Source organism: Hippopotamus amphibius, chromosome 16 (genome assembly GCF_030028045.1).
Source record: "Hippopotamus amphibius kiboko isolate mHipAmp2 chromosome 16, mHipAmp2.hap2, whole genome shotgun sequence".
Lineage (NCBI taxonomy): Eukaryota > Metazoa > Chordata > Mammalia > Artiodactyla > Hippopotamidae > Hippopotamus > Hippopotamus amphibius.
Genome location: NC_080201.1, coordinates 52,117,051 through 52,132,074, shown reverse-complemented (window position 1 = coordinate 52,132,074; position 15,024 = coordinate 52,117,051). Strand labels below are relative to the sequence as shown.

Genomic DNA, 15,024 nt, shown 5'->3' with positions numbered 1-15,024 from the left:
ACCCTCCTGATACCAGAGGTAGTTCTATTACTGTTTGCCTGGTATCAAGCTCAGTGTCAACTTATGTTCAATTCTAGTGTCTACCTGGGGGCAGCTTCAATGTCAACAGAATGCCCCGCACTGCCTGGGCTGCCCAATGCCCCTAGCAGAACCTGCTCGTGTAATCCACGTGTCCAACGCTGACCCGAATCTCAGCACCCACCTGCTGCTAAACGTGACCTCCACGTGGCCCCCAGGGTGGCCTAGACCAGTCAATGGAGGAAGAAGTAGGACAGAGAGTTCAACTCCCTGCTCCCACACTTACTACCTGTGTGACCTCCAGCAAGTGGCTTTACAGAGTCTCAGGCTTCTCAACCTCAAGATGAAGATGCTAATGAACCAGCCCCGTTGTGACAAGGACCAGTGAGATCCTGCACTTGTGAACTTCATCTTCACAGCCGGTGCTTTCCAGGGTAACCATCATTATGGAGGGAAACCGTCAGTGAGGGAAGGACAGCAGGACCACTCCTCTTTTCTCTACTCCCACTTTCAGCATCCCAGGGCCCCTCTCTGTTCCTAACACTGGTGTTTACACAAATCTCTCCTGACATCATTTCCTCGGCCTAATAGCAGCCCTGACACAGCAAGTATCGCCCCTAAGAGGGACTTCACACACCCTCACATACAACCTTCTCTTCCCAAATTCTCCCTTTGCACTGGTGGGGAAACCCAATCCTAGGAAGGGCAAATGAGTGCACAGCAGGAGAGGCAGGGGTCACACATGTACCCCTGGCCCACTCTCTGTTTTCTGTCCTCAGTATACCCACATGGAAAATGGGTAACATTAACAATAATAATAATAGAAATGATACAATCAACATAGCAGGCTTCCCTAAGGACCTGGGTGAATTCTAACCCTTGAGACAGTTGGGATGTTTCAGTATCATCTTGGTGGTGATTACTATTTCACAAGCCTTGGCCAGTCCCTCTGGCACCAGAGACCATGAGTTACTCTTCTCCAGTTCTGTGGAACATTCCACGGAATTCCAGATCTGGTCTTCAACCTATTGCCCAACCACACACGGCCGGTTCTATGACCCGCATCCTGATTTCACTTTGAGGTTCCAATGAGGATTCTGGGCATCAAGAGGCAGCACTGCGTTCAAACTAAAAGCAGGTTAATATCTGGGGTCAGATGCTGACTCTGTGATCCCGAAGAACGTTCCTCGGAGGAGCCCCACATCCACAGCCCGGGGTCCTTTCTCACCTCAAGACACTCACATCCATTCCCTGGAATCTGCCCCCACCATGAGACCCTTCAACCTACAACCGGCCTCACAAAAAGACCCCCAAATCCACAGCCACACATCCTGTCACGTTCTGATACACCATATACAGATTTTTGAATTCTTCTCTCCCAAGACCCCAAAATCCACCACTTTGGTGTTCCTCTCACTCTCAGATCCCAAACAAAGCTCATGGGCTCCCCCAAGCAAAAATCCCCAAATCTTCAATTCTGGAAATTATCTACTGCCCCCCCAAACGCCGCAGCCCTACAGTAGTCCCTCCTGAGGGAACAACAAATTTCAATTTGGGGCCCACTCCCTGGTAATTTGCCTTGAGGTCCCCCTCCCTTCCTTGCTCACTGTGTCCCAAGCTAGGCAGGGACCATAGCCGGGGGTGTAGTTGGGAGGTGAAATGAGACAATTATGTAATCACGACCAAAGTCTGCCCTTCTCTCCCAGGTAGTATAAAAGCAAACCACCCCAAACATCACCAGCTGACCATCACTCCCAGTGCCACCATGCTGGCCTCAGGGCTGCTTCTTGTGGCTTTGCTGGCCTGCCTGACTGCAATGGTCTTGATGTCTGTCTGGCGGCAGAGGAAGCTCCAGGGGAAACTGCCTCCTGGACCCACCCCTTTGCCCTTCATCGGGAACTATCTGCAGCTGAACACCGAGCAGATTTGCAACTCCCTCATGAAGGTGTCCCAAGGCAGGGAAATGGGTGGAAAGGGATGAGGGTGATGGCCTGTCCAGTCTGGCCAGGGAATGATAATGTTGGACCAGAGTCTTAGGAAAGGAAAGGAGAATTCTGAAGAGTCCACTACTTGGGATGTCCAGCTCCTTGAGCGTCAGAATCTATAGGGAAATGCATCCCAGTATGCGAGGTCTAAGAACAGGGCCAGTTCAGGGTAGGGGCCGCTCCCTCTAACCACTCCCACTCACCTCCATCAGATGCGCGAGCGCTACGGCCCTGTGTTCACCGTGCACCTGGGGCCCCGGCGGATCGTGGTGCTGTGTGGATATGACGCTGTGAAGGAGGCCCTGCTAGACCAGGCTGAGGAATTCAGTGGGCGAGGAGTGCAAGCTACCTTCACGTGGCTCTTCAAAGGCTATGGTGAGGGGGACTGAGGGTCAGGACGCAGGGGCATGTGGTCAGGCAGACTTGATGGCTTCAGTGTCCTCAACCTTCTTCTGCTGACTTCCTGGTGTTCTCTGTCCCCACTCCTGTTTGCTGGTGAGCCCCCTCTGCTCCTGCATTTGCATTTCTCCCTGCCTCTCTCTGCCCCATCTCCCTGTTCTCTTTCACGAGATGTCCCTTCCTTCTCTGTATCTCTTAGAAGCTCTTGGCATGTCTGTTTTGGAAACCTGGGCCTCTATCTCCATATGCCTCTTTTTAAAATATGTATGTATGTATGTATGTATGTATGTATTTGCTTGTTCTGGGTGTTAGTTGTGGCGGGCAGGCTCCTTATTTGTGGCTCACCAGCTCCTTAGTTGCTGCACACAGGCTCCTTCGTTGCAGCACCCAGGCTCCTTCGTTGCAGCATGCAAACTCCCAGTTATGGCATGCATGTGGGATCTAGTTCTCTGGGCAGGGATCCAACTCAGGCCCCCTGCGTTGGGAGCCAAAAGTCTTATGCACGGTGACACCAGGGAAGTCCCTCTATATGCCTTTTTGTCTTTTTCTCCTTTTCAGTTTCTGGACTTCCCCAGGTTTCTCTCTCCTGCCCTCTTTCCCGTCTTTCCGAGCATTAGATTTTCACATTATTTCTCCTTCAAAATCCCCATGCCTCCATCTGCTGGTAACAGCCTCTCCTCCTCCCGGACCCTCTCTGTTTCTCTCTCCCTATGTTTCTCTTTTCACCTTCACAACTAGTAGAATCTTCGCGATTATTAGAACCGCCTCCCAGAGCTTCTCCTTTCTCACTTCCCCTCCTTCCCTCCTCTCTTTCTCTTCCTGGGAGTCTCTCTCTCTGTTCTCCGGTATCTCTCTCGCCTCTCTCCTTCTCATCCTCTTCTTCCAACTCGGTATCTCTCTCTTTCTGCGTCTCTCTGAGTTTATATCTCTCTCTGCGGTATGTCTCTCTCTGTCTGTCTCTGTCTGTCTATCTCTGTTTGTCTGTTTCTCACCCGCCCTCCCTTCCCACCCCCTTCCTTGTCTCCTCCAACCCTCTGTCCCGCCCTCCCCTCCCCTCCCCGCTCTTCTCCCACTTGCTCTCTTTAGGCCCACCTCCCCCTTCCTCTCAGGGAGCCCAGGCTCTGGCCTTAACCTGCCCCGCTCTTCTCTGCCCTCCCCCACTCCTACCCGCCCTCCGCAGGCGTGGCGTTCAGCAACGGGGAGCGCGCCAAGCAGCTCAGGCGCTTCTCCATCACCACGCTGCGGGACTTCGGCGTGGGCAAGCGCGGCATCGAGGAGCGCATCCAGGAGGAGGCGGGCTTCCTCATCCAGGCCTTCAGGGGCACGCGCGGTGAGTGGGGGACCCTGGAGTGTGTGAGAGGGAGAAGGAAAACACCTGACTCGACACACACGTTCTGGCCCCAAAAGATGGCTAGGTTGGGGGAAGACGTCCAGACTCCCAGCTCTGGAGTCCGAGGCTGGAAGTTTGGCTTAGCATTTCCGTGCCCTCCTCAGATTCACAGACTGGCATCACACCGCCTGGCTGACTCTCCCCCAAATCCCTGTCTCCACAACCCCACCCCAATCCCCAGGTGCCTTCATAGATCCCACGTTTTTCCTGAGTCGAACCGTCTCCAATGTCATCAGCTCCATCGTCTTCGGGGACCGCTTTGACTACGAGGACAAAGAGTTCCTGTCACTGCTGCAGATGATGCTGGGAAGCTTCCAGTTCACAGCTACGTCTACCGGGCAGGTAACCCCGTCCCAGCCTAGCTCCACCACTGCCCTACCTCAGCCTGCCAACTGCTCCCCCACAGGAGACACGTGCCCCAAACTCCCATCCTCCTCCACACAGAGTCCCCTCAAAACCAGCCCTACTCTCAGACAGCTGAACACTTGCATCAGAACCAGGGACAGGTGCCCAATACCTAGTCTCCAAGGATGCCTGGATATCTCAAAAGATGCTCCCACCACCAAAAAAAGAAAAAAAAAAGAATAAGAAAAAAATAAACAATAGACACCGCAGGAAAGATACATGTCCTCAACTCAGCTTCCTCACCAGGGAGGGGTCCTCATCCCAGCTTACTTTTTTTTTTTTTTTTTTTTTTGGCACATGGGCTTAGTTGCTCCACGGCATGTGGGATCTTCCTGGAGCTGGGATCGAACCCATGACCTCTGCATTGGCAGGCGGATTCTTAACCACGGCGCCACCTAGGAAGCCCCCAGCTTACTTTAATAGCTTACAGATGCTCCCTTTTAAGACATACCATTTTTCCATCTCAGTTCCTTAACAGCTGGACAAGTGATCATGTCCGCCCACTTCCTGACTACCTGAACACCTGGTGCTGCAAAATTCAGCCCACCAAAATCACTGGTTATCTACACAGCTGTGCCGAAGCAGCCCGCTGGAATATCTAGACAGTGCCCCCTACCCAGATCACTTAAATATCTCAACATATAGACAGGTACCCCTCCCAAGACAACTAAACACATAAATGCCTGGATAGATTGTTCCCCAGACACACAATTAAGTGTCCTCAAATCCAGCTCATTCAAACACCTACAGTAGTGCCCTCTATTGGCCCATTTGAATATTTGAACACCTGAACAGGTATCTCACCATTTACACACCTGCACACCAGCGCCACTTTAATACCTTAACATTGTTACAGAAGCCCCCAGTTCAGATGCCCTAATAACTGGACAGCTGTTTCCAACTGACACCACAGCAATGCCTGAACACCTAGACAGCTGACCTCCCCATACCAGTCCCAACTAAACAGCTAAACACCTGAGCAGCTATCTCCCAACCCATCATCACCTGAATATGAACACCAGATGTGTGCTCCAATCCAGCATCACCTGCATATCTGATTCCTGGATGTGTGTTTCAGTCCATCTCATTTTAATCCTTGGACAGGAGCCCTCACACAACTCATGTGAAAACTTAGATATCTATTCCCATCCAGCTGCATTGAAATACCTACAGAGTTGGGCAGGTGCCTTTAACCCACTGCCTTCCTCGCCCTGAGACAGGTCCCACTCCCATCGGGTCCTGAGCACTGACACCGGTCCTGCCCTTCCCTTCTTTCTCTCCCCACCCTCAGCTCTATGAGATGTTCAACTCAGTGATGAAACACCTGCCAGGGCCACAGCAACAGGCATTTAAGGAGCTGCAAGGCCTCGAGGACTTCGTAGCCAAGAAGGTGGCACAGAACCAACGCACGCTGGATCCCAACTCCCCGAGGGACTTCATCGACTCCTTCCTCATCCGCATGCAGGAGGTATACCCCGACAGCCAGTATGCAGAGGTCCCAGCCAGGCAGACGGAAAGCAGGCTGGGGTGGGGGAGAACAGAGGCCCCTTGAAATCATCCCCCATCCTAATCATCCTCACAATCTCAATTATAATTAACCATCACTGGTCCATCTGTTGAGCCCGTTTGCCCACGGGCAGGACTTGTGAGTACGACTCATAAGAGCAAGCATTTCTACAACACTGCCATGTGCCAGGCACTACTTTAAGTGCTTTACGGTATCCACCTATTCAGCACCCAAGACAGCAATTGGACTAGGCTCTCTATCATGACTCCAAATTTAACACATAGGAAACTTGGGCCCAGGAGTATACGTACCCTGTCTGAGGTCACACAGCGAGGAAGAGAGGACCCTAGCTCAAACCCTGCTCTCTCATTCTAAGGCTGGTGCTTTTCACCACCATGCACTCTTACCTTTCATTCTCTGGTATCAGATACACCTGTATGGACAGGTGACCTGACTTTACTATGCCACAGTGGAGGGTCCCCACCCCCATCTGGGTGGCAGTCTCCCTTCTATGATGAAAGCAGATGGGGCTGTATGGGGTCTGAGGTTCAAGGTGAAAAGACCCAGGGAGGGATTTCTCCATGGTAAGCTTCAAGATGTTTAGTGAAGGAATATGATGCTGTTGCTGAAAATTCTACATCTGTGTCTCATGAAGTATCTCTCTAACTCTCTCTGATTCATTCTGTCATGCCATCTCTGTCCCTCTTTCTCACTCACTGCCACTGTCTCTCTGTATCCCTCTGTTTCTAAACATTCCTACCATGAAAAAATGACAACTAAGCTGATCATTAAAGTCCAGGTCGTCAGCTGGCAAAGAGTGTGAGGAGGGCACTTTGGGGCAAAGCCTGCATCCTGGGCAAAGGCTGCAGGCCCAGAGACAGCCTGAAGGAAAGAGAGTCCCTTGGACATGCCAGGTGGTCCAGTGATTTTGACTCCATGCTCCCCCTGCAGGCAGCTTGGCTTCCATCCCTGGTCCAGGACGTTCTGCATACTGTGCCGGTGGAGGGTAAGAAAGAGAGAGGAAAAGAAAAAGAAAAGAAGAAAGAAAAGGCAAAGAAATAGAGTCCCTCTTCCAACCTTTGGTCTGGATCTAAAAGAGGCAGATCCAAGGGGAAAACCCCTTCAGCCTAAGCCTGAAGCCCTCTCTCCACGCAGGAGAAGAAGAATCCCAACACTGAGTTCCACTTGAAGAACCTGCTGCAGACCACACTGAACCTCTTCATTGCGGGCACCGAGACCATCAGCACGACCCTGAGATGGGGCTTCCTGCTGCTCATGAAGCATCCAGATGTGGAGGGTAAGGCTGGGGGGCGGGGGAGAGCCACAGACCCTCAGAATTCCTATGAGCCCGCTGCCATGGTCCCACTGCTCCCAGGTCCCTAGACCCTCAGACACGTCCTGCTATCCAGAGACAAGGTGATACTCGGCTGAGAGGCACCAGCCCAGTTTCAATAGCTGTTACAATATCAAAAATACCTGAACTGATTGGTGTATACTTCCTTGGCTGAACTGACCACACGCCCACCATCTGCTCCTCCAGACCATCCCTAAGCCTCTTCCCTTGCACCTCCCCTATGATGTTGGCAGGACCAGGTGAACCAGACCCTGCACCAACAGTGCCTATGGCCTGAATGGTCTACCTCCACGTCACACGTGGATGTCATGCATGTTGTACATATTTGGACGATCACCCCTGCCCTGAGTCCTCGCAGGAGCTAAGCAAGTTCCCCTCCTCCCTCAGCCAAAATCCATGAGGAGGTTGACCGCGTGATTGGCAAGAACCGGCAGCCCAAGTTCGAGGACCGAGTCAAGATGCCCTACACAGAGGCCGTGATACATGAGATCCAGAGATATGGAGATGTGATTCCCATGAGCCTGGCCCGCAGAGTCACAAAGGATACCAAGTTTCGAGACTTCTTCCTGCCCAAGGTGCTGCCCCACCCAGCCTACAAGGATCCCCAACCTGCTCCCTGTGACCCTGCACCCCGTTCCCCTTAGAAACTTCCCAGCCCCTATCCAACTCCCTAAAAGACTTACCCAACTACTGAGCCCCTTCACCTTCCCCTTAGAGACACCTGAATTCCAGATCTCTCCAGACCTCTTGCCTCAGGGAATATGAACCCTATGTCCCCCAAAATTCCTGACTCAGGCAACATGACCACCCCATCTCCGCTACCTCCTGCCTTGGGAGACATGAACCACATGTCTCTGAAACCTTCTGCCCCAGGAGACACTGAGACCATGTTCCTCACACTTCCCTGCTCACGGGACATGAACCCCATGTCTGCCAATCTTCCTGTCTCAGATACATGAATCTCATCTCCCCCAAAATACCTCCCTCGGAGGACCCCAACACCCATGCCTCCCACTTCCCTTCCCCTAGGACACCCAAATTCCCCCTCCACACCTATGTGCTTTCAGCACACCCATCCCACACCCCACCTTATCAAAGTCCCCTGCCTCCTCCCAACCAGGGCACCGAAGTGTTCCCTATGCTGGGCTCTGTGCTGAGAGACCCCAAGTTCTTCTCCAACCCCCGAGATTTCAACCCCCAGCACTTCCTGGATGAGCAGGGGCAGTTTAAGAAGAGTGATGCTTTTGTGCCCTTCTCCATCGGTAAGAGACACTGCCAAAGCCAACACCAACGGGGACTTCCTTCATCTCTCAGGTGTAACCTAGTATCTTTCTCCAACTGGCAAGTCCCTGTTACTATATACACTGGAGACAACCAGCTGTAACCCCCATAACTACCAGGCAAAAGAAAAGGGATGAATGTGCCCATTTCAGAGATGGGGGAATCAACGCCCAAGAGTGAGTCAGAGATTTGTCCAAGGTCACTTATATTCTTCAGATTCCTAGAAAGCCAATGACAGCACGACAGCCATATTGGAGAATCTATCTGGGGGGAAGGGTGACCTAAAGTTCCCATCCTACAGCCGGTTTGGCTCCCCCCACCCCATGTTCTCAGAAAACAGGCTCAGAGAGGAGTCGCAACTTCTCTGAAAGTCTCTCAGGCCTTGATATTCCAGTCTCCCCTCTCTATAATAATGCAACTGGGGGTCTGTAGGTAGTCGCGTCAGGGCAGCAATTAGAACAAGCCTCACCCCCCATGCCTCCCACCCTGTTCCTTCAGGAAAGCGGTACTGTTTCGGAGAAGGCCTGGCTAGAATGGAGCTCTTTCTCTTCCTCACCACCATCCTGCAGAACTTCCACCTCAAGTCCACACAGTCACCCCAGGACATCGACGTGTCCCCCAAACACGTGGGCTTTGCCACCATCCCACCAAACTACACCCTGAGCTTCCTGCCCCGCTGAGCCAGGGCTGTGCCAGGGCGGGGCTGGTGGGTGGGGCAAACGGGGGGGAGGGGCCTGGGCAGGGTTAGGGGAGGGGCAAAGATAAGGATGGGGAATGGTGGACAGGGAGAAAGGAAGGGGCAAAGTGGATAGGAGAGGAAGAAGAAACAGAACAGACTCTCTTCCCCTTGCTAGAGGTGGGATGAGAGGAATAGAAACCTTATACCATACTTTGAATAGAACAATAACAGATATTATTTACGGAGCAAGTACCCTGTGTCAGCTCTAGGTTAAAAGTGTCATACACTCACGTCCCTTCATACTTACAAACCTACGTCATGGGGAACAGTATTCATGCCCATTTTACAGGTAACAAAGATGAGGTCCTGAAAGTGTAAGTGTCTATCTGAGGTCCCACAGCACACAAGTAAGTACTCAGCAAGTACATGAACACAGTTCCGTGCAGGGATGGCTATACTTAGCCCACAGTCCTTTGGGGAGATTCTTTAAAAGCATCTCTTCCTCAAATGAAAAAAACACAACTTATATTATTGCACAACCTGAACAGCTCTGTCCAGGGGATGTTTCCAGAGCCCTGACAGGCGGCTGCCCTGGCTTCACCACACACTTGCCCACAAGCTTGCCCACTCGCGCACACCTTAGATGCCAGGGCATATTTTGTGCCCACCAACAGGTAAGGCTCCTGTGTCCAATCAGAGTCACATCTGGGGACAGCAGTCAGACTTCTTCATGAAATGGGTGGGAGAGGGAAACACTTTCAGAGAAGATACCTGGAGCAGCCCAGCCACGTCTGTGTGTGTGCGTGTGTGTGTGTGTGCGCATGTGTGCATGCAGACATGCAAGCATGTGATTGCATGTTCTCCTGAGTGGATGCAGGAAGTCATATTTCCTGTGAGTTTCTGAAGGTGGGGCCCTCTCTGATGGATCTGGGATCTGTGCAGAGTTTCTGAATTCCCTGCTTCCTCCCAGATATGTTAGTGTATGTCCCCTTAGAAGTGGCATCCTTCAGCACGGCACTATCTGACCATTCATACACATCAGCTTTCAATCTTTGTGTTAGATCTAGAGTTAATCTAACCTTAGATCTAAATGCTACACAGATCACGCCTCCACAAAACGTGCCACACTTGAAGCACCAGTGAGTGAGATCGGGGAGAGGACATCTGGTCCTTTGAACCCATCACGTTTCATAACAGCCTATGATTCTCATATTTCTCAACTTCCATGTTCTGTGTTTGGCAACTTGGGTTCCATGGATTGGCTGCTTCCTACTCATTGGAGGAGATGAGGATCCACAGGGTGACACTCTTTATTATACAATCACGCTATTTAACAATCCAGAGTCAGAAGCAAACCTTATCCATCCATGTGCATGTCACTTTAAGAGGCGTCTAGAAACCTCACCTGGGGGAATCTTAGAATTGTGGCAAAAGTAAACTGTCGAATCTTGGAACTGCTTAGTCCACAATTCATAATCTTGGAATCTCAGATTCCCAGAACTTTAGACTCGGAACTTTTGAATTACTGATGTTTGGAACTCTTTTTTTTTTTTTAATGGTCTTTTTTTAAAATGTATTTTGTTGACCATGAATTTAGCTTTATTTTGTTTGTTTATTTTCTATTTTGTTGCATTGGGTCTTCGTTGCTGCCTGCCGGCATTGTAGAGTTGCACCGAGCAGGGGCTACTCTTCATTACTTTGTTCGGGCTTCTCTTGTTGTGGAGCACAGGCTCTAGGCAAGTGGCCTCAGTAGTTGAATCACACAGGCTCATTAGTTGTGGTTCAGGGGCTCAAGAATGCAGGCTCAGTAGTTGTGGTGCAGAGACACAGTTGCTCCGTGGTATGTGGTATCATTCTGGACCAGGTATCGAACCCATGTCCCCTGCATAGGCAGACAGATTCCTAACCACTGTGCCACCAGGGAAGTCCTGCTTGGAACTCTTGATGCTCAGAATTTTAGCAAGAGTTTCCTCTGCCCATCCTTGGAAACTGCATCCCCAGCCCCGCTGCTGGCAAACATCAGTTCTCCAACCTGAAAGTTCCTTCTGAAAACGAATCAACAGAGGAAAGGAGGGCCTGAAGCTAGCTGGGTCCTATGAGACACATCTCCAGGGGACGATAGTGGTGAGTAGGTCTTTGCCCAGCAAGAAGGGAGACGAGAGGGAAGAGATAACAAGTTAATCTACAGAATCCTCAAACTTACACCTGGAAAGGGAAAAGCTGGTATTTACTGAAGGTGCCAAGAGTAGTCACACTCTAGCCACCACTGCCTCAATCCTACCTGTCCAGAGAGGACACTCTCAGCTTTGTTGCCCTGGAAGGGCCAAAGACCCAACCCAGCAAAGAGACAGTGCTGGGGCAGAGGTGTGAACAGGAGCCACGGATTCTGGTCCAGGCTTTGCGGCTCACTCCTTGGGCTTTCCTGAAGAGCCTCTCTCTGGCTTCTCTTTCCCATCTGCCTCCTTCCTCACAGGGATTATTTGAAGTTTGAAACATAGCCTAGTGTTGAACTTTAAATGGCTGCAGGGATGGGAGGATGAGAGTGGTGATGTTTCTGAGTATCTTGTTTTTCACCACCATCTTCTTCCAAACCAAGAATCCCTAGACACCTGTTCCTGCCATAACAATAACCACAAGTAGCACGTGCTGAGTGCCTGCTATGTGCCAGGCTCTGTGCCAAGCCCCTTGTATGAATCTCCTAGGGCTGCCATACCAAAGTGCCACAAGCTGGGTGGCTTACACCAGCAGAATTGTATTATCTCACAGCTCTGCAAGTTAGATCCAAAATCAAGGTGTCAGTGCGGCCATGTTCCCTCTGAAACCGGTAGGGGAATCCTTCCTTGCTTCTTCCTAGCTTCTGGTGGTTCGCATCTTTTGGTCTTTGGAGTTGCTTGGCTTGCAGCTGTGTCACTCTGCCTTTGTCATCACGTGCTGTCATCCCTGTGTTTGTCTCTCTTCACGTGGCCATCTTTTTTTTTTTTTAATTTGTATTGGAGTATGGTTGATTTGCAATGTTCTGTTCGTTTCAGGTGTACAGCAAAGTGAATCAGTTATATATATACATATATCCACTCTTTTTAGATGCTTTTCCCAAATAGGCCATTACAAGGTATTGAGTAGAGTTCCCTGTGCTATACAGTAGGTGCTTATTAGTTATCTATTTTACATATACTAGTGTGTATATGTCGATCCCGATCTCCCAAATTATTCCTCCCCTCCTTTCCCCCCTGGTAACCATAAGTTTGTTTTCTACATTTGTGACTCTGTTTCTGTTTTGTAAATAAGTTCATTCGTACCATTTTTTTAAGATTCCACATATAAGCGATATCATATGATATTTGTCTTTCTCTGTTTGACTTCACTTAGTATGATCATCTCCAGGTCCACCCACGTTGCTACAAATGACATAATTTTGTTCTTTTTTATTTGCCATCTTTTTATAAGGATACCAGTCATACTCCAGGATGACTTCATCTCAACTAATTATATCTTCAGTGATTCTTTTTCCAAATAAGGTCCAATTCTAGGTACTGGGAATTCAGACTTTAACATCCCTTCTTGACACAGTTCAATCCGTAACACAACTTGTGCACGCATTTATTCAACCACATAGACTTTCTGCAAGGTAAGTCTATGATGGTCCTGTGCTACAAATGAGCACAGGGACTCAGAGGAAGGTTAAAGCATCTGCCTACAGTCACACAGTTAGGACATGACAAAGGCAGAATTGATTCAAGACTAAATGGATTCCAGTGTGCCTCTCTTGAGGTTCCAGAGATGATTCAGATGCAACCCCTGTCCCCAGAGGAACTCTGGAAGAAGGTGACTCTCAGAAGATATGTTTTGGAGAACGAAGGCAGAGGGATGGGAATTTAGAAGTCACATCACCTCTGTTTCAAACCCATGATGTTCCACATGTAGCTGCTGCTCCCAGGAGGCATGCACACCTGTACATATGTGTGCACACAGATATCTCTATAGCTGAAGCAGTACTTTTCCTCCTCATGAGAGGCACTCTGATATTTTGTCTTCTCTTTTGTTTTATTATTTTTTTAAATGCTAGTTGCAACCTATCGAGCTGCTTTAATGGATTAGTAACGGGTCATGACCTGCAGTTTGAAAAACAAAAGCTTAAAGGAGAAAATCCAAACTCCCTGGGCTAGTCTCCAAGACCCTTTCTAATCTGGGCTCTGTCCTCCTCTCCCAATCTTGTTTCTCATCACATGACACTAAACAGATCCCATACCCCAAGCTCACCAAACTTCTATTGCTGCGCCTAGATTATTTATGTCTCCAGGCATTTGCACTGACTGACTGACTGTTCCCTCTGCCTAGAATTCTTTTCCTGCCCTCTCTGCTGAAGTGAAGAACTGTTGCTGTGGTAATATTGACAGGAATAACAGCAAGCAGGAAGGAAAGAATCCCTTTTTCCTCTACCAGGATTCCTCTGAAACTAATATAATGTATGTCAATTATACCTCAATTTTTAAAAAAAAAATTCCCATGTTTGCTGTTGAAAAGATCAGTTCCAGTTATATGGAAAATCCATTTATTTGTAATACCTACATTCTCCGACAATGCCAGGAGCGGGGGGGAAATGAGGTTTTGACATGTAATATCCAACACAGTGTATATTGGCTACTTAGCATCCTCCTCCACAATCTCTTCCAGAAAACAGAAAATAAGGAAATATTTCTCAGCTTATTTTCGAGATCAACATTTCCCTGATGCAAAAACAAGACAATGGTAGTACAAAAAAGAAAGTTGCAGACCAATATTGCTCATGAATATAGACACAAACATTCTTAACAAAATATTAGCAAATCAAATCCATCAATATATAAAAAGAGTAATACACCAAGTGAGGTTTAGTCCCAGGATAGAAGTCTGGATCAACATTCAAAAATAAGTGTTGACAAAGGAACAAATGCAATTCAATGGAGAGAAGATAGTCTTTTCAACAAATGATGCCAGGACAACTGAATATCCACATTAAAAAAAGAAAGAAAGAAATTAATCTAGACACAGCCCTGATACAAAATTAACTCAAAATGGATCACAGATTTAAATGTAGAATGAAAAAGAAGACAACTTTTAGAAGATAACATAGAAAATCTAGATGACCTTGAGTTTGACCATGACTTCTTAGATACAGCACCAAACATACAAATCCAATTGATAAGTTGGACTACATGAAAAATCAAAACTTTTGTTCTGCAAAGGGCAGTTAAGAAAATGGAAAATACGGGCTACAGACTGGGAGAAAATATTTGCAAAGGACTTAATGATAAAGGACTTGTATCCAACATAGACAAAAAAGACATAAAACTCAACAATAAGGGAAAAAAACAATTTTAAAAAGGGCAAAAGATATGAGCAGACCCCTCACCAAAGAAGATGTACACATAACTAATAAGGATATGAAAAAATACTTAACATCGTATTTCATCGGGGAATTAATAATTTTAAAAGTACTGAGACATCCACTACACACTATTGAAGAGCTAAAATCTGAAACACTGACAAGACCAAGTGCTGGCAAGGATGTGGAGCAAGAGGAACTCTCATTCATTGCTGGCAGTAATGCAAAATGGTACAGCCACTTTGGAGGACAATTTCACAGTTTCTTACAAAGGTAAACATTGTCCATCATAGGACCCAGCAATTGTGTTTTTTGGTATTTATCCAAATGAGTTAATGAATTTCCTATTCTTTAATTTTTTTTGAAATTATCAAGTCCCAGCTCCTTTTTGCTTAATATTTCTTTCCTCAATTTATCTCTACCTGTTTTCATTTTACTAAGAGCAGTAAGAAGAAACCAGATCACAACTTCAACACTTTGCTTGGAAATAGCCTCAGCTAAATATCCAAGTTCACTGCTTACAAGTTCTGCTTTCTGTACAACTGTAACACCCAATTCAGCTAAGCTTGCTGCCACTGTAGAATAAGGATGCTTTCTCCTCCAATTTCAAAAACATATTCCTCATTTTCTTCTCTTTTTTTCAA

At 48.3% G+C, this 15,024-nt stretch overlaps 1 protein-coding gene across 2 annotated transcripts; it reads left to right on the top strand.

The window, feature by feature from the left end:
- Positions 1-1,658: 1,658 nt before the first annotated feature.
- Positions 1,659-11,115, top strand: LOC130838728 (cytochrome P450 2A13-like). 2 transcript variants are annotated; one of them, XM_057712210.1, is made up of 10 exons: positions 1,771-1,963; positions 2,216-2,378; positions 3,583-3,732; positions 3,974-4,134; positions 5,489-5,665; positions 6,656-6,754; positions 6,860-7,001; positions 7,446-7,633; positions 8,179-8,320; positions 8,838-9,057. In XM_057712210.1, the coding sequence occupies exons 1-10, from the start codon at positions 1,784-1,786 to the stop codon at positions 9,017-9,019; spliced, it is 1,584 nt and encodes a 527-aa protein (XP_057568193.1). In that variant the 5' UTR covers positions 1,771-1,783; the 3' UTR covers positions 9,020-9,057. The 2 variants fall into 2 exon arrangements, with proteins under 2 accessions (XP_057568194.1, XP_057568193.1); XM_057712211.1 differs by lacking the exon at positions 6,656-6,754 and having other exon boundaries at positions 1,659-1,963; positions 8,838-11,115.
- Positions 11,116-15,024: the final 3,909 nt, after the last annotated feature.